At 39.9% G+C, this 21633-nt stretch overlaps 2 protein-coding genes across 2 annotated transcripts; both read right to left on the bottom strand.

Annotated features, from left to right (window-relative positions):
• Positions 1 to 2014: 2014 nt before the first annotated feature.
• Positions 2015 to 4477, bottom strand: LOC101292824 (ER membrane protein complex subunit 7 homolog). The gene is made up of 7 exons (XM_004305789.1): positions 4435 to 4477; positions 4006 to 4021; positions 3765 to 3828; positions 3562 to 3676; positions 3390 to 3494; positions 2739 to 2817; positions 2015 to 2111 (listed from the first exon to the last, which is right to left on the bottom strand). Exons 1-7 carry the CDS (start codon positions 4475 to 4477, stop codon positions 2015 to 2017), a joined length of 519 nt encoding a protein of 172 aa, XP_004305837.1.
• Positions 4478 to 17524: 13047 nt separating this feature from the next.
• On the bottom strand, positions 17525 to 21633 carry LOC101292532 (conserved oligomeric Golgi complex subunit 5-like). The gene is made up of 3 exons (XM_004305788.1): positions 20584 to 21633; positions 19293 to 19766; positions 17525 to 18875 (listed from the first exon to the last, which is right to left on the bottom strand). The coding sequence occupies exons 1-3, from the start codon at positions 21631 to 21633 to the stop codon at positions 17940 to 17942; spliced, it is 2460 nt and encodes an 819-aa protein (XP_004305836.1). The 3' UTR covers positions 17525 to 17939.

Here is a 21633-nt window from a genome sequence, read left to right as displayed (position 1 = left end):
ACATATATAGAAGAGAAGTCAAAAAGCATAAAGAGTTCAAGAGAACAAATATGCGTTGATGGCTCCTTCATAGATGTTGTCAAATCTGCACAGAGTTGAATAAATGATGTTAAAAATTATGTTTTGCATAGAAGACTTTTGGTAATGAAGCCATGAAACATCTCTTAATTAAAGCTATATTGCAAAGGCATCTAATGCATGAACTCTTGTACAGTTCTATAGTTCTACAACAACAAATAAAACATGTAAATGAAGTTGAGATATAAAAACATGTATAAAAATATACATATCACCTCAAAACACCGTTCATGTCACCGATAAGATTCTTCTTCCATAAAAATGTGAACCAACGTTGCATCTCTCATGGAAAATGAACCTCAATGAGCCCTTCTTTCTCAAGAGCATTTCTTTTTGGCGCAATCGATGTTGGTTCACATGTTTGATTAAGTTGATGATAAAGTGAAGCAACCCAATACATGTGTTAGGGTAAGGAGGACACCGCTGCTGGTTAGGAGGGGCAGGGCGCTACTGGTGAGAAGGATCATGCCCCAACTGGTGAGAAGGACCAAACTCCTGCTGGTGAGAAGGAACATACAACTGTTGTTGAGAAAGAACATGCAACTGCTGCTGCGAGAAAAAAGGCTGACCAAGCCGCTGTAAATGCTGACTAGGCTGCTACAGGGAAAAAGATTGATGGTGTTATGTTTATGTCTGACAAGCAAAACGGATTATTAGACGCAGTAGCTGATATAGTATCAGAGGCTGAACATAGGCATTGTGCGCGTCATCTGCACAATAACTTCAAAAAGAAGAACCCTGGTCCAGTTTTTAAAAATCTACTATGGGTGGCAGCAAGAGATTCTACTATAATTTGGTTCAACAGACATATGAAAGACATGACTGATATTTCTAATAAGGGAATTGACTAGTTGAATCATCATGATACTCCTGGTTACTGGAGTATGGCACATTTTGGGATTGAATACAAGTGTGATATGATGCTCAATAACCTTTGCGAGTCCTACAATGCTGCAATTGTTCCATGCAGGGATAAGTCTATGTTAGTGATGCTTGAGCAGTTGAGACAAGATCTAATGATAAGAATAACAAATAGAAGGGTTGCTAGGATGAAATGGAAAGTCAATGTAGGACCAAGGATCCAAAAACTAATTGCAAAGAATGCAAAGAGGGCTAGAGAATACTATGGATATAGATCTACAAACCATATCTTTGAAGTTGTTGCTAGAATTGGTAGTGCTCTTTCTTCAAAGCATTCCGTTGATTTGGCTAAGAGGACTTGCACATGTAGAAGGTGGATGATGTCTGGAATTCTTTGTCCTCATGCCATTTGTTGCATATTTCGTAGAGGACATGAACCCATTTACTATGTGGATGAATGTTACAGCAAGAAAACATACCTTAATTCATATGCACATCCTATCAATCATGTTTCTGGAATTGAACTATGACCCGAGATTCATGCTCCTGTTCAGCCTCCCCTATTTAGGAGGCAACCTGGATGACCAAAAATGGCTAGGAGGAGGGAGAAAGATGAGGAACCACCAGCTCCAAATGTTGGGGCTACTATGGCTGACACAACTAAGATGCTTAAGAGTTCCTACGTGACATCCTCATGCAACACATGTTGTTCAGAGCACCATAACATAAGAACTTGCCCCATTGAGCTTGCTAAGAAGTCTATGAATGCATCTGAGGTTCAATTTAAATCATTCTTCATTCATTCTTCGTTTCCATTATCTATTATCTAGTGTTTCAGTTTGAAATTTATGTGGTTTTGCTGGGATGAATTGAATGAGCTTGGTACTTTGTTTTATGATCAAATTTCAGTGTATGCATGTTTGCTTTGTGATATTTTGGAGGGAATCTCATAAGTGTGATATTTCTTGTGTAATATTCAAGACATATATTGACGATATTAGTATTTCCAGGTCTAGAGACCTCCAAATCCAAGGAGCCTATCAATATCCACTACTGGTGCTTCATCTAACCCTAGTTATTCATCTTCACAACCAACACTACCAATTTCAAGAACTTTGGTTGTCCCAACATCATCTTCACAACCCACTTTCAAAATATAAAGGGACCAAGCACTGGAAACAAGTCACAAAAGCCAATTACCAGGCCATTATGGAAGTGATTCATATCACATGTATTTCATTAGCACAAATGCACAATGTTGTTACTTATTTGTTTTTATGGTCATTGGTTGAACACAAGCTATGAATGAACTAGATTTTGTTGTTTATTGAATTGGTCTAACTTATGGCTAATAGAGAGCTATTTTTCATTATTGCTAAAGACATGATATATACGGAGTTGCGTTTGAGTTTCAATAGACTATCCGATCAAGTCATGAAATTTCGATGAAGTCATGAAATTCCGATCAAAGAAAAAGTCGTGAAACTGATTCCCGTGAGATAATATATTTATGAGCAGTTTGAGTTCATCAGGAACGTAGAAATGAAGTTAACACTAAAGGGCCATGTCCTAACACTAATAGACAAATACAAAAACAAAAAGGTATTGTCAGCGTAATACCATCACATTTCTTGGCTTCAAAGAATAATAATTCTACAACAGCAGGTTAATTTCTATTATGGAGTTTTGCTGCAATGAAACAAAACCCTCGGGGCATAATCCTGATCTAGAAAACATAAGTGCTCTATCTGCAAAGAGGGTTGTGTATTTCTATTCAACTTTTTAACTCACAGCAGCACCAGCCACTAGGTAACATGCTTGCCAGTCCCCCGTTTCCCATTGCTTCTTGAGTTCGCCTCATTTCTTTGGGATCTATTGCATAAAAGGAGAGTTGATTGCATAAGTATATGAACATATAGCATCCAACAATTGTGAGCTAAAATGGAGAGTGCACGAGCATTATGAAGCAAGATAATATGATGCATAGACAAGCCTTGGGAGGATTAAAGTGCATGATTTAAGACAAAAACTGCAGACCGACCCCAGAGAAGTGAAATGTGGCAGTCAAAACCATCTAAGGAGTGGAGGAAGCCACATGTTCCCTTCACAATTTAAACAAGAAATGCTCATATCATTTTTGAAAAGATTTTAAGTATGAAATAATCATAAGATTTTCATGATTATATTAGTGAACAGAAAGAAAAAATAAGGTAATAATTATCAAACTATGTGTCTCGGGAATATCTCATATAAAACGAGATATTGTGCAATACTAGTTTTCCCATTTTTGACAGTTCAAAATCAAAAAACTTGAGATTGAGCCCTGCAAACTATGAAGAGAGAATCAGCATGCCGGTCCCCGTGGAGTCATTTTGACACGATGAAATCTAAGTCTGAAGCCCATAACATAATTTAGAAACATGTAGGAGCATAGAATACTTACCCATATGTTTCCATTAGTTTGGGCATCAAAAACACAACAACCACCATAAATCTAACCATCAAACCCATTGGGCTCTTTACAATAGACATAATGTTGAAGGGTTCCCTTATTTGTGATCATAAAAATTCATGAGAATAAGAAATAGTGAACTTATTATGTTGAATGAGATTTACCAACCTCATAATATTGTTCCTCTTTGAGTGGCTCTAAAACAAATTCAAGTAGACCCCTCCTATTCTCAGTCAGTGCTGCCTGAACCTTGCCAGGGTTTCTGGCACTAACATCAACTCGGACCTAAACATTTTAGTGACAAGTCCCATCAGAGGTCATTTCATTTTGACAAGTACAAAAGGAAAGGTATTCAATAGAAAATGAGTCTTACCGGAGAAAAGAAGTAATCTATTGCAGACACTTCAATTAAATGAGTCCCCAGGGGTACATTATGGCTTGAATTAGCATTTTATACTAAATATCTATGAAATTTTAATACACTAGAAACACACACTCATGTGAAATTTTGTATTAAAATCAACATATCAAAGAAGATTTAGGATACAATGAGAACACTTTGGCCACCATTTAGTATGACTTTGATATTTGATATTTTTCCATGAAGACCGAACCCTTTCACCCCCAAACCTGCATAGAAAATTCAATAACTGACATGAGCTATGAGTTTATAATATACAAAGTATACAGTAAGGGGATCTATAATGAGACGCAACCATAGAAGAACCTTTTACTTGGATCAAAAAGAAAGGAAAACATTAATAGTCAATATTGATGATCAAAGTGTGTAGAGTAATCCTACAAACCTGTGTTAGGTTTGATAACTTGACCGAGGACTTGAAAATAATGTGGTCTTATTGCGGGCAGGTGCTAGATATCTCTTGTCAATGAACAATGACGGGAAAATTCCACCAGACGTATTCTTGGCACTACTTTCTTCCCCAAATTCACTACATCAATACCCTCTCCTCACCACTCAATGCCAGTCGGCTTTAGCGTTTACTCTCAACGAAACAAATGGAGTTTCTATCCACACTCATTACCCTTCTTCAAAAACCACAACTTAAGCATATCTTCCTTCACCATAGCGTATGAGCATGCCAAACAACAACATGAAGTAATTTACATCATCTTATGAAATTTCAAAGCTTATAAGCTTTACTAAGTCCAAATCATGGTAAAATTCCTTAACCTCACAGCACTAATCCGATCAATTTAACCACAAAACCAGCCCTAATCACGTTTAACATGGACCCAACCACTCAAAGCTAACATCTAGCTAAATTCAATTCATGTTTCAAGTCATTGATTGATTAATTCACCATAACAGAATCCAAGATCACAAATTTCGAACAGTTATACAGAAACTACAAACACTCGAAATTAAAAAACATATTTGGGATCTTCACTCGACTAGAAATAAGGTAACTATCAGCAGACCTGCAATTCGATTCGCAAATATTAAAAAACTAAGCACAGCTGTAGGAGAAAGACCGGCTTGGATCGGCAGCTCCATGCCATAATTATAGCAACGATGATAGAGCGTTTTGTGCGACGGAGAGTTTCAAAGTGAAAGAAAGAGTGTTATGTGTGATGATACGCACTTACTATTATATATACTCAGGCCCGCTCACCTGCGGGATAGTTTTTACGGGACAGAAAGGGACACTCCACCACTGACCGTTGGATCAAAATGAAGCTGATCTGAGGGCTGAAAGAAGCTTCACCCCAATCTGTGACTTCACACCAAATAACTTCCCATCTTCAATCCTTTTCTCCTCTCTCCTTTCTTCTCTCTCTCTCTCGTTGAGAATCCCAATCACCGATATACGCACTCTTCTGAAATTCAGTGATTTGAATCTCAATGTTCCACGGAAGACATAGTGAGTCTGTGTTGGTCAACTTTCTCTATTACAGCAGTCATTAAATGCCCTTTTAGTTTTTGACAACTATAAATAATGCAAGTTTGCTCACATCAGTCACTTGAATTATAATAAAAATTAGAATACATGTCACATCCCGATCCTTATATTTTTACCTTATTTACTAGTTTGATTATAATAAGAATTTTACCGTCTCCGTCATTGAGGTAATAGTTTAATTGGTCCCTAGAGGTGTTTTGAGGGACGATTAATTTCGGGGAATTATTCGTGGGAGAAAATATGATGACGGTAAAAATGGTGAATTTTAGCTAGTAAAAGGTAATTTTTATTCGGGTATTATTTTTTCGGGGTGTTTTATTTTTGGAATTTAGTTGTTATAAGCTTGGATCAGTTTGGGGTATGAGGCCCAAACCCATTTTCTCTCTTCTCTCTTTTCTTCCCGGTTCTCTCTCTCTCTCTCTCTCCCGAATTCTTCCTCCCACTGCCCGGTTTTCCGGCCGTCCTCCTGCCGCCGTCCGGCCACCATCTGCCGCCGCTCCGGTCCCAAACTGACTGCCCCCGACCCAGCTTCCATTCTAGGCCGGTAGCAGCTCCCCCTAGCGCCACCGTGAGCCCGGAGCCGCTAGCTACCGTGGTGGTTCTCTCGCCGGAGCTCCCTCCTCCGGCCACCAAAATCGGCGATCCTTGGCTTGTTTTGTAACCCTCCTCCCGTGCAGCAACCCCTCCAAACAGCTCACTCCCTCTTGAGCTAGGTAAAGAGGAATTTGAGGTGGAAGTTTTATGGCGTTTTTGATGTTTTTAGTCGATTACCCTAGTTAGGCTTGGAATTGGTGTTTGTGCTAGTTAGGAAAGTTGTAGAGCATGATGAGAGGATTATTTTGTCAAAATTTCATAGAAATCGGAGGTCGCCGGAATCGGCCTCCGGCCGCCGCCGCGGTTTGGGAGTGTTCCGATTTAAGAATATCGAAGTTAGGCAATGATGAGCGTATTTATGGCTCTCGGGTAATTTTGCCTATTTTGATTAAATATTGGATTGTTAGTTGGGAAATTAATATTATATTTGGAACAGGACGTGAGGAGGCTCAAGCAGACGAGGCCCCAGATCGACATCAGGCTTAGGCCTAATTTGTGAGTGGACTTTTGTTTTAAATAAAATGCATGCTAGAGTACATGGTTGAACAATAATTGTTGCGGAATATTTTGACGTCATTTTAATTTGACGAATTTTAATTCTCTTGGAGAGTTACCGAAAATAGGATATTCGGTGGATATAAATATGTATTTATGAGAGAGTATGTATATAAAATGCTAGCTAGCCATATGTGTCTGTCCACCTTAATGGTGTAGCATATAGCCTCATTATGGTGTAACGTGAGCGTTGGACGTGAGCGTAGTAGCCTTATATGAGTGTTTAATTCACATATGGGGTATGGACACATATTTATACACCCGTCTGTCCACCTTAATGGCGTAGTGTAGCACCGCATTAAGGCGTGACGTGAGCGTTGGACGCGAGCGTAGTAGCCCTATATAGACCCATGAATTTATATAGGGAGTATGGACGTGTGTAAATACATACATATATTATAGAGTCTGAGAGGCTCAATATTTTATGAGATAAAAGTTTTATCGCTTGCGGCATGCATTCGATTTTTTCTTAGAAATGGATTTGGGGAAACAGAAATATTTTTCTTATTAATTTATTATTGTCCACTCACTCTAACGTTATTAAATGTTTTTCCCCTGGGCCCTTCGTTTTAAAATGCCCAGTCTGCAGAGTTCGGGTTGGATCTAGTAGGAGGCGAGGCATAGTCACCCGCATTTCTGCCAGTTTTCATCAGTACGTTACCTGTTCAACCTACTTGTGTTTTCATGCTTCCGCTAGAGTTTAGTAGCTCTGGATACTTTGGGATTGTTGTATATTATTTCGGTAGTGTGCTCGGCCTGTTGGTTTGATGTTTAGAATCTCTGAAGGATAATATTAGCTTTTATTAGCTGGATATTTATGTGAAGTTTGGACGTGTTGTAGTAAGAGTGTAAATTGGAAATTTTCGAGTTAGGGTTGTCCATGTTCAAGGGAGGTTTTACCAATCATTTTCGGTAAAATTTTCCTTAGAGATGGTCTCCGCACGACTTACTCCGGGTTTCAGGGTGAAATTTGGGGCGGGTCGTGTCAATACACATAAGGTAACAACTAACAAGGTCGATTCTTTCAAATTCACGATCCTTCACTATGACGAAGAAGCCTGGATGCCGGTCTACCAAATCTATGTCAGAGATGATGAAAGTATAAATTGGACCTCTTTTCTTATTTATCCCAAGTCTTAAACAATAGAAATTGAAAGAACAACATAACACATTTGTTAACTACAGTACATATAAAATTTCCTCAAGGAAACTTCACTGCGAGACTTTATAGTAGTCCACACTTGAATTAATGCACTAAGAACAAATAGAATTACAGTCTTTATCAAGCAGTGATGTTCAACACAATCACATTTATTAGTATACAAACTAACTTGATCGTTACAACTAAAAAACCTATTCTATTCTTTTGTGAACCAATCACTGGTATGAAGGAACTGAACACGCCTTCTTGAGTCACACACCACTTATCTCGATCACTATAGAATGACAGATGCAATGATACAAAGATGACAGAATGGCAATGAGTTTTTCAAGCAATTTCTACAAACTATGTAGCAGAGAAGTATCAATCAATAATAAAAATAAAAACTCAATAGTTTCAAGGTGTATTTCAATATATGTGTATATAGAGGGAGATAAGATCTCCCCCTCAATCAAATCCCCACTGATTCTTTTATTGAGATACACAAGGAAACTTATTCTAAACCAAATCAGTTAGCAACAGATATGATTTGGGAACCCATTTTCCTAAGAGATATATATGAAACTTCCTAAAACATCTCAAAGATATTTTAACGAATCTAATCTCAATGAAACTCAATCTTTTTCACAATCAGTTATAGAGAAATTTTTCAACGTTACGGGAGGACCACATGGTAGTATGACATGGTCCTACATTCCAATCAAATATTGACACTTGGATTTTGCTAAGGAAAAATTACATCACCTATTTTGTCAAAGACAATTTTGGGTTTGTTGTTGCTTTTTAAACCTTAAACTATAAACTTTAGACCCTAGACCCAAAACCCTAACCCCTAAACCCAAACCCTGAACCCTGAACCCTAAACCCTAGTCCAAACTCAACAAAGACTCATGAAGGTCTTTTCATAAAAATAGAAAATCTTAGTTTATATTTTAGTTGTAATAAATCCACGTGTCAATATTTGATTGGAATATAGGACCATGTCATACTGCCACGTGGTCCTCCTGTCAGGATCACGTGGCAGTATGACGTGGTCCTACATTCCAATCAAATATTGACACTTGGATTTTACTAAGGAAAAATTACATCACATATTTTTGTCAAAGACAATTTTGGGTTTGTTGTTGCTTTTTAAACTCTAAACCCTAGACCCTAGACCCAAAACCCTAACCCCTAAACCCTAAACCCTAAACCCTAGTCCAAACTCAACAAAGACCCATGAAGATCTTTTCACAAAAAATAAAAAACCTTAGTTTATATTTTATTGTAATAAATCCACGTGTCAATATTTGATTGGAATGTAGGACCATGTCATACTGTCATGTGGTCATCCTGTAGCATCTAAAAATTTCTCATTAATTATAAAACCATGATATGCATGAGATGCATTTTACCTTTGGTGATCGAGATCAAGGTTATTGCAAGTTTACTGCAGTAACACCGGCTTAGACTTTGCCTCTCCTAGTTGGACCAGGAAACGTCTCTTCTTCTTGATCTGGATAGAATCCTCTTTAATTTCCAAGTTGAATATGATTGTCATATACTTACAAATGAGACCCGCTGTGGCTGGAGCACGGTCTACGAGGTTGTTGCTTATGCTTGGCGGGATAAGATATACATCGTATCTACACATGATCATTATGTGATACCATAATAATCATGGAAGGGGTCCATACTCTACACATATAGTGGAGGGAGGTCCATGTATCTATGGCAAATTGATGTTCGCTCTTGCTCACTATGATGGAAGGATGAACACCAATCTGGTTCCGATCAAAACTATCCCGGTCTGGGTTGAAATTTTTAGTCTCCCACCGGACCTTATGACGAAGGAAGCTTTGTACATGGTTGGTGCTACTCTCGGCCAGATCCTCAATCACGATCATCCAAACCTTGTCTAGGTTGCACGAGCTAGGGTTCGATTGGAGCACAAACCTCGACTCTCTTGTCAAACAAGTGCGATTTGATTTTAGAGAAGGTAAGGATATGACTTATGTGTCATTAACTTTCAAAGATGAAAGAGTTTGCAGATTTTGTAGGACTTGTTGCTAAAGCATAAATCTGGTTGTCGATCAAGGGCCCTCAGACGTGTCTGCGGGGGTGATTTTGAGTGGAGGGGTGCAGGGAAACCTTAACCCTAATCTCACACTTTTGCTCTCTCATGGGCAACCAATACTGGGAACCCCTCTGCTTCTGGTTCTCGCTCTCAGGCTTTGGTCCGAGCGCCTAGCCTTGTGGTGTTTGCTCAGCTGGCCTCGGCTCCGCCGGTGCTGCGAAAGATGACGGTAAATGTTCTTGTTCTTTCCGGGAAGAAGCACGATGCAATTGTGTTAATGGGATTAGACTTGGGAAAGAGACCTAGAGGCTCGGTTGATCTTATGGAGGCCCAATCGACCGAACTAGACCCAATCCTGGAGCTGTCATTGCCTAATTTTGTCGGATCTCTTGTCATCTCACTGCCAAAGAAGCGCAAAGTTGAGTGGCCGATTGGTTCCAAGAATAAGCCGAAGAAGGAGGACATTCACACCCTTGGAAGCTGCAAATTAGTGCTAATGTATGAAGCAGAGGAAAAAGGTCCAGGTTTCGGTCAAACATGCCTTGGTCATTGATGGTTTGCATGAACTGTCTCCGGAGCCGGCGGCTAGTTCGATGGCGGTGGAAGAACCCAGGGATACCTCCTATGTGTAGGATGGTACCGGGTTGGATAACTAGAGAAGGTTAGGGGCCTTGGGGCATGTCCCAACATTCTAGTTTTGTTGATTTATTTTTTTATGGGAAGTGAATCCACACACCTCAAATTGTAGTGATTTAAATTTTGTCTTCATATGAGAATGATTACTAAATATAGAAAGTGGGTGTGTGGATTATAATTTGGGGTGTGTGGATTTCACATTTGAACTCCTTGATAGTTTCTTTTAAGTTGCTCTAAGGCTATCTAGCATGACTTCGTTCTCTTAGCCCTTATGAGCTGGTCATGTTGTAATCACCATTTTCCAGTTTGGTAGTAAAGGCTTCGAATTCATGTCCATGTTTCAAAAGAAAAGTTCCTTTCTTTAGTTCAAACTTATTATCCCTAAAGAAAAAACCTCTAAAACAATGTTCAAATGGGCTGCTAGCCCGTTGACGACCTCTATAAAAAGGCCGGAAACCTAATCCTCAAAGCTCAAGCGGTGACATCAGCAAGGATTATCGACGACCAGAACTCTCTGAACCAGTCTGGTGTAGGTTTGCGTTTCTGGGTTCGATCGTTGCTTTTGGTTGGTTTTATATTCTAATTTTGCTTCATTATTATAATTAAACAATCCGATTATTCTGAAATTGGTGAAGATGGAGGAGAATCAGATGATTCATGGCGGTGTAGGATTGAAAGAAGAATTTCTTGATAAGTCTCTGTACCTCGGTAGCGTTGAATCTATAACCTTCGGAGACACGCTAAAGCTTGCCTATGTTATTCGGTCCATCAATCTTCGCGAATTGCTGATGCCACCATCGTCGATGGTGGAAAAAATAGCACGGCAAGTGGCGTGTATGACCGGGGAAGATCTCCCAATCTGTGGGGGTTGCGGTGTTTTGGGCTCCAAGATTTTTTTTGCCGGCGGTTTTGCACCTAACAGGATGCTCAGCTTGCAACAGTGTTTATGTCTTTGATATCCATGACCCCAATCAAGAAATATTCATGATGCCCCAGACTTTAAAGGGAGGGAAAGAAAGACTGCTGATGGTTGAGTTTGCTGGCAAACTCTACGTTCTGAGCTGTACGCCTAGACGTTATAATTTCGAGGTATTTGACCCCGATCGGGCTACTTGGTTGGCTCTGCCGCCATACCCTAAACCTTTTCGTGGCAGCCCCTCCTCTTATGCACTTGCAGGCAGCAAGTTGTTTGTGTCCAACCTAGACAACTGTTCATGGTCCAGAAATAAGGAACGGCCGCCTCAAAATGTTTGGTGCTTTGACCTTGCAGCCCAAGACCCTCAGAAACAAAAATGGAAGAGAGTCCTCACTCCATTTCCATTATTTCGCAATGGTCTAGTGCTGGACCTCGAACAAAACCCTCACAGAAAGTTACTGTTTACTCTCAAGCGGGTGCCCCCCTCCGTGACTAATCTACTAGTTTATCTTATGTCCTTGGATGAAGACCAAGAAGATATCACTGAAATTTTGGAGATGAATCTGCCAGCTGAGTTCCCTTACCCAGACGAGTATCATTTCTTCCATCTAGGGGGAAACAATGTCTGCCTTGTCAACTCCTCTCCCAGAGACATAGATGATGACTACTTTGAAACATCTGAAGATGGGTCTCTTATCTTGCGTAGTGCTGCCATACTTTTTCAGTTTGAATTTGACATCTGCAAGGTGAACGAGGACATGAACAATTGTATCACTGTTGAATTCCAGCCTCCTTGCGGTTTCGAATACCATGGCGACCCAGGCCCTCACTCACCGCCTAGCATACTTGGTTGCTTTGTGCTCTAATGACTTCAACTTGAATGTTTCTGTTATGCTTATCTTCTGTACGTTCTATTCTGTGTGCGACTTAATTTTGTAATCCAACCATCTATCTATATTTCGTTCTTCATTTGTGTTTTATTCAGTGTGTTTTATCTGTACAATGTGTTTTGAATTGTTCATTATCAAGTACCGGCAATACTAATTGGCAATTTGTTGTCAACAAATAAAAGCAAATCCAATCAACAACTGCTCAACCAACAATGAACCAGTACACAAAACAAAGCAGAAAATACAGTGAAGAAGAGATATAGAAAACATACACGTACAATCCAAGTTGTAGGCAAAAGACTAATGAATTTGTGCTTGATTTGCTGTTGATATGATACTTCTGATATCTGAGAACCATCCCAGGAGTCAACTGAGAAAGTCCATATCCTTGCCACTATCTCCAATCAAAACTGAAACAAAACTCTGGAGATCACCCCAGAGTTACTGCAGAAGAAGATGAAATTTTTTTAGTCAATATAATATATTTTAGGATTGACTAGTTCAAACTTAAAAACCAATAATGGAACCAAGATGGCCCTCGTTTACTAGTAGCTAGGGAGCTTATTAAACTATTCCAGGAAGGCATCTTTCCTTTCGTTTTTGGTTTCCAATGGTTAAAGAAGCATTTCTGACCCAACATACTTTCCTCCTCCTCTTACAACTTAAGCTAGTAGATCCAACTCAAAAACATAATATTCATTGACAAGTTGATTTTGTTGCATATGAATATATGATTTGATTCAATTTTAGCAATTGTTGATTCCTCAACTGCTGGCTGAAACTAATAACACATATGAACGTTTCAACAAACACCTTCTATTCAAGATCATCCATTTTATGTGGAATAGTAAAAACCCTAATCGCAGAGAAGGCCAATATCATTATTATCATATAAAGCAATAGAGGAAATGAAATGATCGAACAAGAAAGGGATATGAAATCCACACTCCTCAAATTGTAATCTACATTCACATTTTTTATTTCAATCATCATTTGCATAAAAAGATAAAAGTTAAGTCAATAAGGACAAAATTTAAGTTACTAAAAAAAACTGAACACAAAAACCTGTGGAGAATACTAATTAAACCAACAGACTGATAGACTTCCCATCATTCTTTTCTCTACTGATAGACTGCAATGTCAACGGAGTCTAGGCAGCCATCCAAGCTCAGCAGCCGGTGTCTTCCCTCCAACATGACACACACACAAAAAAGACTGCAACTATTTTCATTTTTTGCAAGTCAAGGGGTTTTTATGCCCTTTGTGTAAGGTACCCCTATTAGTCTGTGGGTAGCGGTTTTCGAGCAAGGCGCCAACTATTGGTGAAGGGAAGTTTATGTCACTGGCATTCATAAGTTAAGATCGCTCAGCTAGCTACAATGTTTTTCTGCATGATGATTTGGAAGTTGTATGTATATTCGTAGAGTATAATGGAAGCTGCAAAGAAGTAAATTCATTTTTCACTCTTAAAGCACTGCAAATTGTAGTCACTGCCAAATGTTCATATAACCTTTTTTTTGAGGAACAAATGCTCATTTCAGTACAACAGGATTACAGGAGTAAAGGGAAGTTGTGGCTTCTGCCAGGCGACTTACCTTAGGTAAGTTTTCCAAACCACAAATGAAACATTATAGGAAAACGGATACTTAGCTTTTCCTCAAGTGAGGGTACAAAAGCAAATTTAAACTGAGCCTCAGCTTTCTCCAAACCAGCCTGGTATTAGTCAATCTCCATCAGTTAGTGGCATGAACTAAGGTGTTTTTATACAGAGATTTGAAAAACGTATGAGAATGAAATAAGGCTGGATGCTCCTATAAATTTGCAGACCCTTGTTAGGTATGTATACTATGAACAACTATTCAATAATCACCAATAATACCGAAAGCTGATGCGTACAAAGTATAGATTGAACAAATTCCAGAGACAGTAATTTGTAAAAGCAGAAATGGGCCTCTCTCTATACAAAGAATTAATATACAGGCGTAAATACATCTATATATAGCTATGACCTATGTATGTACTGATTTGAATAGAGCAGAATGTACTGTGTGCAGAACTAATATTCGAAGAACAAACAATCTGATCATAGTAGCCCTGACAGCTCATAGTCAAATATGCTGACCTCTTGATCAATCTGACCATAACCGTTAATGTTGAAAGGCTCAAATGGTTCAGTCCCCAAAAGCCAGGACTCAAGATCTTGAAGTGGCAACATATCTACCATTTGGTCTGCTGTCGAAGGTGATGAACCTTCTAAAATATTTGTTGTATTAGCATCTGAGTACATCTGGTAACACAGTTGGTTCAATTCTTGGTCGTTCATAAAGATTTCTTGGTTCCACAGCCCGGAAGAATCAAATGATGCATCAGTTGAGACATCCACACTGCTAGTACTCCTCTCAGGCTCTACTTGATACTCCTCAACATCTACAACTGGTACTTTGTGTTGTTGCTGAGGGTGTGATGAGGAGGTAGCAGTAACTGAGATATTAGAGCTTCCATTGCCGGTGAGGTCTTGCACTAGGGTCTTGAAGCTTGAGCAGTCAGTGATGTAGACTTTAGGCCTCAAGAGTCTAATCAAACTGTTAAACTCCTTCTTCTCCTTAGATATTTTCACCGATGTTTGGCTTACTTTCTTCCCCATAGTTTCTAACAATTCTACTTAGTTGTCTTAGCTGCCTGCCTAGGATTCAACTCCAGATATTATGCTAAAGCGGATGCTTCAAGAGCTATAAATATTAAGGCTAACAATGGAGATTGTTTTGAAGGTGGTGGTAACAGAATAAGACACAAAAATTACAGATGCTGAAAATGATGTTGGTTCTTAAAAATTAGAAAAGAAAGTTTCATAACAGGAATAATCTATATTGACCAAACTAAAATCATACTCTATCTCATTTTCAGAGAATGACCCATCACACCTCAATTCAAATGCCAGGGTTTGGATTTACATGGAAGCAGATGTAGACATTGGTCAATTTAAGAGGGTAGTTTTTGGTGTATAAAGCTAACTGTAGAATAATATGATACTGTATGTGATGCCATATAGGGTAGAAGAGCATTCAGGGCACGTCGCCAACTATTTAGAATCAATTATATATGCTGCATAATTGTTTGTTCTTCTTCAAGTAATCATGAATAGTAAACAAAGAAGGATACGAAATAATTAAATGGGAATTTAGCACTTGTTTACTTGTTTTATGAAGCAGAAATTGGAAATAAGATGTGTCATTAGAACAGTGATGTGTGAATGCCTCAATGTCCACATCTCAGGTGTCACATAAGAAATCTGGGATTTTGGCTTTGGCTGTCTTATACTATTTGCCTACTTCAAATACCAGTGTGCCACATTGCAGCAATGAAGATAGACGAACTGTTTAGCAAAGGAAGTCATTTTCTTATGATCACTTAATAAAGAAATGAAAAGGTCATCTTCTTAGGTGATTATAGAACTAGCTGGTCTCCCAGGAATACTGCAGCCTCGTGATCCTGACAGCTCCTATATTCATGATGCAGGTCACCCTTTTGTTTGCTTAGTTAGGATTATATGGATGAACCTTTAGCATTCTCCAAAAGTTATGTATCATACTTTCAAGTTTTTAGAGAAATAGCAAATTTGTTCTAAACTTTCCTCCTTTCATCAAAGTTCAATCTAAAAGGGAACCAAGATAAGCTTTCCCCCAGAAAAATATTTCCAAAATTATATTACCAGGATTAGAGTTTCATTGTAATATTTACCAGAAACCAAGTGTCACTGTAACCATGAGTAGAAGCAATTCCACAAGTTTGAACAGGAAACAATATGCCTTTGTTTGAATTAGCTGTAATGAATAGAAAATTATATAAGGTGTAGGACATGTATTGGCAATTTGGCATAGTAAAATTGTATGATCAACGTGGATGATAAGTCATCACCATGACACTGGGAGACTGTATGCTAGTGTTTGTATGTATCAGGTTCCCAGCGAAGCAATGTCAACAATAGCAGACAAAACAGACGCTTCAATTCAGTTCGCTTTTGTGACAAAGAGTCGAACCTAGCTTAATAACTAAACTTGACTTATGGTCATGAATGGGGTTTTGGTCTCGACTCTTAAGAAGATATAAACATCAGATGATACAATACTAGACATAATAGCTCAAGATAAGCGACCCTTTGAAGAAGCGAATCCCAAATAGGGTACCAAAAGGTTGAAATCCCACGGAGAATATCCTCACAAATAACCTGTCCAAGTCTTAGTGATGGGTTCCTGAATGGAGGTTGAATTGGAGCATTTTATTTATCCGATTCAGGTGATACATGGTTGAACTAGGACATGGTACCATCAAGTCTATCTCTAGCTCTGAAACATTCTTTTCAGATTCAAAGGTCCTATATAGATGTAATGTGAAGATTTCATTCAACAATATGCCAAGAGGATGCCATTTTTCACATCAAATAAGTTGCAGGAAACATAAGATAGCAGAGTAGTTTCAAAAATGTAGGCAACATATATAGCATTATACCAATTCAAAAGATTAGCCATATAAGCAACTTTCCCGACCAACCCTGTACCATATCCTTCTTGTTTTCACTAATCTTGTTATCAAACCATTCATTACCTACACAAATCTTTGTACTGTATAATTTCTTTCCAGTAAATCAGCCAATTTGAAATTCATCTACCCATATTACTATTATTAAAAGAAGAATTAAATTCAGTTTACCCCCTTGTGGTTTGAGGGTGACTTCATGTTAGTCCCTACACTTTTATTTTCATCAATTTACCCCTTGAACTCTTTAATTTCTGTCTGCCGTGCCTAAATTCTCATATTCCGTTTGAATTGACTTTTAATTATCAACAGTTAAGATTCGATTTGGACATATAAGGTCTGATTTGCCTAAATTCTAGATAATGGCCTCACAGTTAAGGTTAAAATTATCAGCAGTTAACGTCCGATTTGGACAGAATATAGGACATTTGGTCACGCTTGAGGAAAATTCAAAAGTTTAAAGGGTAAACTGATGAAATTGAAAGTATAGGGATTAACATAAAGTTACTCCCAAACCTCATGGGGGTAAACTGAATTTAATTCTTAAAAGAATCTCATTGTTTTTCTAAGAATTAGGATTCAAAAAAATGGAACAGGCCTTGGTACCACCCACCAACTAATGACCATAGAACTAACATCTTTGTACGCAGTAATTTAAGTGATAACAGCAAATTCGTGACCGGGTTTCTTTTATTCTCCTAATCTTCTGTCGTTTCTCCGGAGTACCAGAGAAGGACTCTTTCAAACAATACCCAACCTCAAACTTGAAACAGCAGATAATCAGAATGGAATGTTTGCTTACAGTAAAATCTAGTGGCTACAAAAGTTTGTGGAGTAATATAATGAAGAAATAAGAAGTCATAGAATCTGAGCACCAAATGCAACATTACATTCGACTATATGCAAATCAAATTTACATGATATGGAGGATAAATCACCACAAAAAGGGTGAGGAAGAGAAAGAATAGATACAAAAAGGAAAGTTACAATGAATTTTTAATTAACTGGAGTCTGCATGCTGTCAAGCAGAATTCAATAGCTATTAAGCCCTCACAATTTACCTATCAGTATAGACCTAAAACCTGAAGAACAACAAAATGATCGGCTGAAAGATGATGCAGCGCAAGTAGTAAAGAGAACTTGTGTACCTCACAGTTGCCTGATGGAAGTGGTATAATTCTTTATGATGTATCTGCAATTATCCCATCTTTGACATCTTCCTCAAAAACCAACTTGACTAATACCTGCTTCTCAAGTGAGTACCTTACAGGAAGAGCACAAACATCAAGGCTTTTGGGTTTCAGGAGCATTTTCTGTCAACAATGACCCCAATCGAAGCATTAGAGGATACACAGGGCTAAACTCTTTGTCTCCTCTGGCCCTTACATGTGTAGCATAGTCATCTAGTGTTGCCTTAATACCCTTCCAAACCTGGTCCTCTCCTTGAGAATCTAGCCACAAGGAGTACTGCAGAGGTGTTAGTTTGTTCCTTTGCAGTGGTGATTGCAATTCATCGGGACCTCGGGAGTATAGATGGTGAAGTATGACACTTGGTGGTAGATCTTGAAGAAGTGGAGAAGCTCCTAGTTGGGATGTGTCCAAGAAAATGAGAGGCCGAAATGCTCGAAGAGCTCTATATGGTGCACCAAGTTGCTCTACTGGAAACAAATTCTGGCCTACAGCTAATTCCAGCTCAGCCATGTCCCTAGCCATCCTTAGCTTCCCTGATTCTGAAAGGGGTCTGACAAGAGAAGCGTGCCTGATAAAAAATATTAAAACACGTGCAGCCATGCTCCTAACAAGTCTAGTGCATATGGTCTCTACTCCCACTGTTGCAGTTTTTGAAGGCAACAGCCTGGATAGGAACTCACTCCGGAAGTGAAGAATGCACTTCTGCAACTCCTCCATGTAAGGTGATGCATTGTTATCCATAGCAGCATCCATGCCTAGCACACCAAACTTCTGTTCATGAATTTGCAAGATGCAAGATTCAAGACGATCAAGCATGGCTTGGAACAAGGTTGTCACTGAATCACAAGCAACCCCATATATTGCACCTAATGCCGGAGACAGCACATCTGAGGCAATAGTGGGCAGTCCACTAATCATTGACGATATGCGTGTATGAATTTCTTGGAGATGCTGACATAGCACGAAGTTCTTGAGTTGGGCAGGAGTTGCAGGACCATTGACTTGCCGTGATTCGGGACCAGCTGATATCTGTCATTCAAATTATTTATAAATGAGCAAAATCCCAATTGCCTGAAGATCACTTGTCACACTAACAGGATCACAACATAACTGTCTAAAGTATACACCCAGTCTACCAATCTTTTGTTGGGGATTGATTAATACGCCAAAAATCTCCCAGAATAAGCTTATGAAAACCTAGTACATCATACATCTCATGTTTCTGTGCTTTTTTTGAACTTAATCAATGAGAAAAGTAAGGGACCACTAGTATAAACAGGCCTATAGAGTATACTTCAGACATGAAATGTGAACTAAGGGAATAGAGCAACTACAATGGATTCCATATACAATGAGCTCCTTCCATCTAACTCTGGACATCTTACTCTAATCAGAAGAAGACGCAGACAAATGTCAGATTTTAGGCAAGATAACTATAAGAATTACCTGGAATTCAGCTCGTTCAGCAAGTAGTAGAAGAACCTTGCCAATCTCACGCAATACAAGAAGAGTCAGGCGCGCATCCAACTGAACAGACTCTATTTCTTCCTGAATCCGTGAAATGATTCTTGATATATGGTCTTTAGAGGGAACACTCCCACGGCTGGATACAGGAAATACATTATTCACAAGATCTGACAGACGACTATGGCAGAGAGCCAAGAATGAAGTCTGGAAAATTTCAATAGCTGCAACCAGTTGTTCTTTTCCCTCTGAAGTAATAGCTGGTAGAACCCCTTTCACATCTGTGTCACGTGAAATTCTTTCAAGAAGGTTATCTATCATGGCAAAAAGCTTTGGATACCCCATGGTGAATATCTCTTTCACAAAAGTTGATGCAGAAAAGGCTGACTTCATTTGGTTGGCAAAAGCCTTCACAAGGGCCTCCCACACTCTATCTGTTATCATAGGCTCCCCTTCCTGAGACGTACAATACGATGTAAGCAAATTAACGATCTTAGATGGGATAAAAAGTAAAATCATCAGCAAGAACATCAATCATTACAAATGATCTACTAACAGACAAGCTTCATATAGCACTGTATGAAAATGACACACTGTACACAAAGAAAACAAATGAGTGAAATGACCTCTTTGTAAACCAAAATGCAAAGTATATTGAAACAGTCTGTACAGTCCCTGGCACATGGTTATATAGACTGTTCAAGTTGGCGGAAATTAGTGCAGATGAGCGGAAAAAGGATGAGAAACCAAATTAAAACATAAGACGGTGTATAGGTCAGACATCAGCAACGCCAACCTAAGATATATCATCTTCCTAGGAGCTGCATAATGTATGATGTAATGTGAACCATGTCCAGTTGATATCCAACTACACGCCCAACTGTTACATTAGCAAATATGGCTAGTAGCTGATCTAAGCAAGTAGAAGCAAAAACACAAAATTAAAAGTAATGTTCATGCTCCTTACCAATCTACCCTCGGTATAATATCACCTAGTTTATCCTTCTTTTGACATTGAAGATTTAACCCCATTTCACGGAACCTCTCTTCATCAAATAAACTATCCCGCAGTCCTTGATATTTTACGCTCCCTACTACACCTACAGTTTCTAATATTTTACACACCCCACTACACCTACATTTCTTCACCTCCACTCTCATTTCATATAACAAAACAAACTATTACTCGGCATATTGAAAACAATTACAGTTAAGAGTAAATACAAAGCTATCCAAGAACTAAAAAGCAACACATTGAATCATTTGCTCTCACCTTAATAACTTCATCAAGCAGCAACACATGCGTAAAAGGATCCCGTTTCTTAGACAACACCTTCTGCAAATGCCACACAGCCACCATGATGGAATGCAACTGATCCATACACGTCCCCATTCTCTGCCAAAGTCCATCCCTGGCCTTAGCTCCGCCGCCAATCTGTGGCGTCCCACTCCCTCTAATACCTCCAGGGCCAAACCCGCTGCCCACCGACCCCGAAATGGCCTTCATATCCAATGCCACACTGATACTCTTCACTCCCAAACCTTTATACTTGCCAATCAACTGCTCCATAGCTTGCTTCAGCTCTCCTAGATTGTAAAACACCTGCAACCCGATCGCCACCTCCCCTTGGTTCAATCCCTCCATCCCTAGCTCCAAGGCCTTCATGGCCTCGCCGCGCAAGGTGTCGCCGGTCTCCCTGACCCAGGCGAGCTCCTCCTCGACGACATCGATGCCGGCGAGGTCGTACTCGTCGTAGATCGCCAAGATCTCGCAATGCAGCTGCGCGGCCTTGGCGAGATCGATCTTCTCCGGGTCGGCGGCGAGGTCGCGGAGCTTTTTGGAGAGGCGGAGGGTGCGGAGGGTGTGGTGGAGGAGCTCGGAGGTGGCGTGGAGGTTGGAGAGCTGGAGAGTGAGGGCGGTGATGGAGCGGAGGGGGTCGGAGAGCTCGGATCGGGTGTGGCGGAGGGAGGACTGGAGGGAGTGGACGGAGGATCGGACGGTGGAGAGGGCGTGGTCGGCGTGCTGGAGGGAGGAGAGCTGGGAGAGGAGGTCGGAGTGGCGGGAGAGGACCTCGGAGCGGAGCTGGGACTCGAGGAGGCGGATGGCGTGCTGGAGCTTCTCGGCGGTGGAGGCGGGGGAGCCGGAGGAGAGTGCGGCGGAGGAGAAGGAGGTGGAGGAGAAGGAGGGGGAGAGGAAGGCCGAGAAAATGGGATCGGCGGCGAAGGTTTCGAGTGGGGACGCGGCGGAGGGGGTGGTGGTTGTGGCTTTGAAGGTGGAGAGGCGTTGGAGTGGAGAGGCGGTGGAGGCTGGAGAATGAGCCAT

Source organism: Fragaria vesca, linkage group LG6, assembly GCF_000184155.1.
Source record: "Fragaria vesca subsp. vesca linkage group LG6, FraVesHawaii_1.0, whole genome shotgun sequence".
NCBI lineage: Eukaryota > Viridiplantae > Streptophyta > Magnoliopsida > Rosales > Rosaceae > Fragaria > Fragaria vesca.
This window is presented reverse-complemented; position numbering and strand designations above follow the sequence as displayed.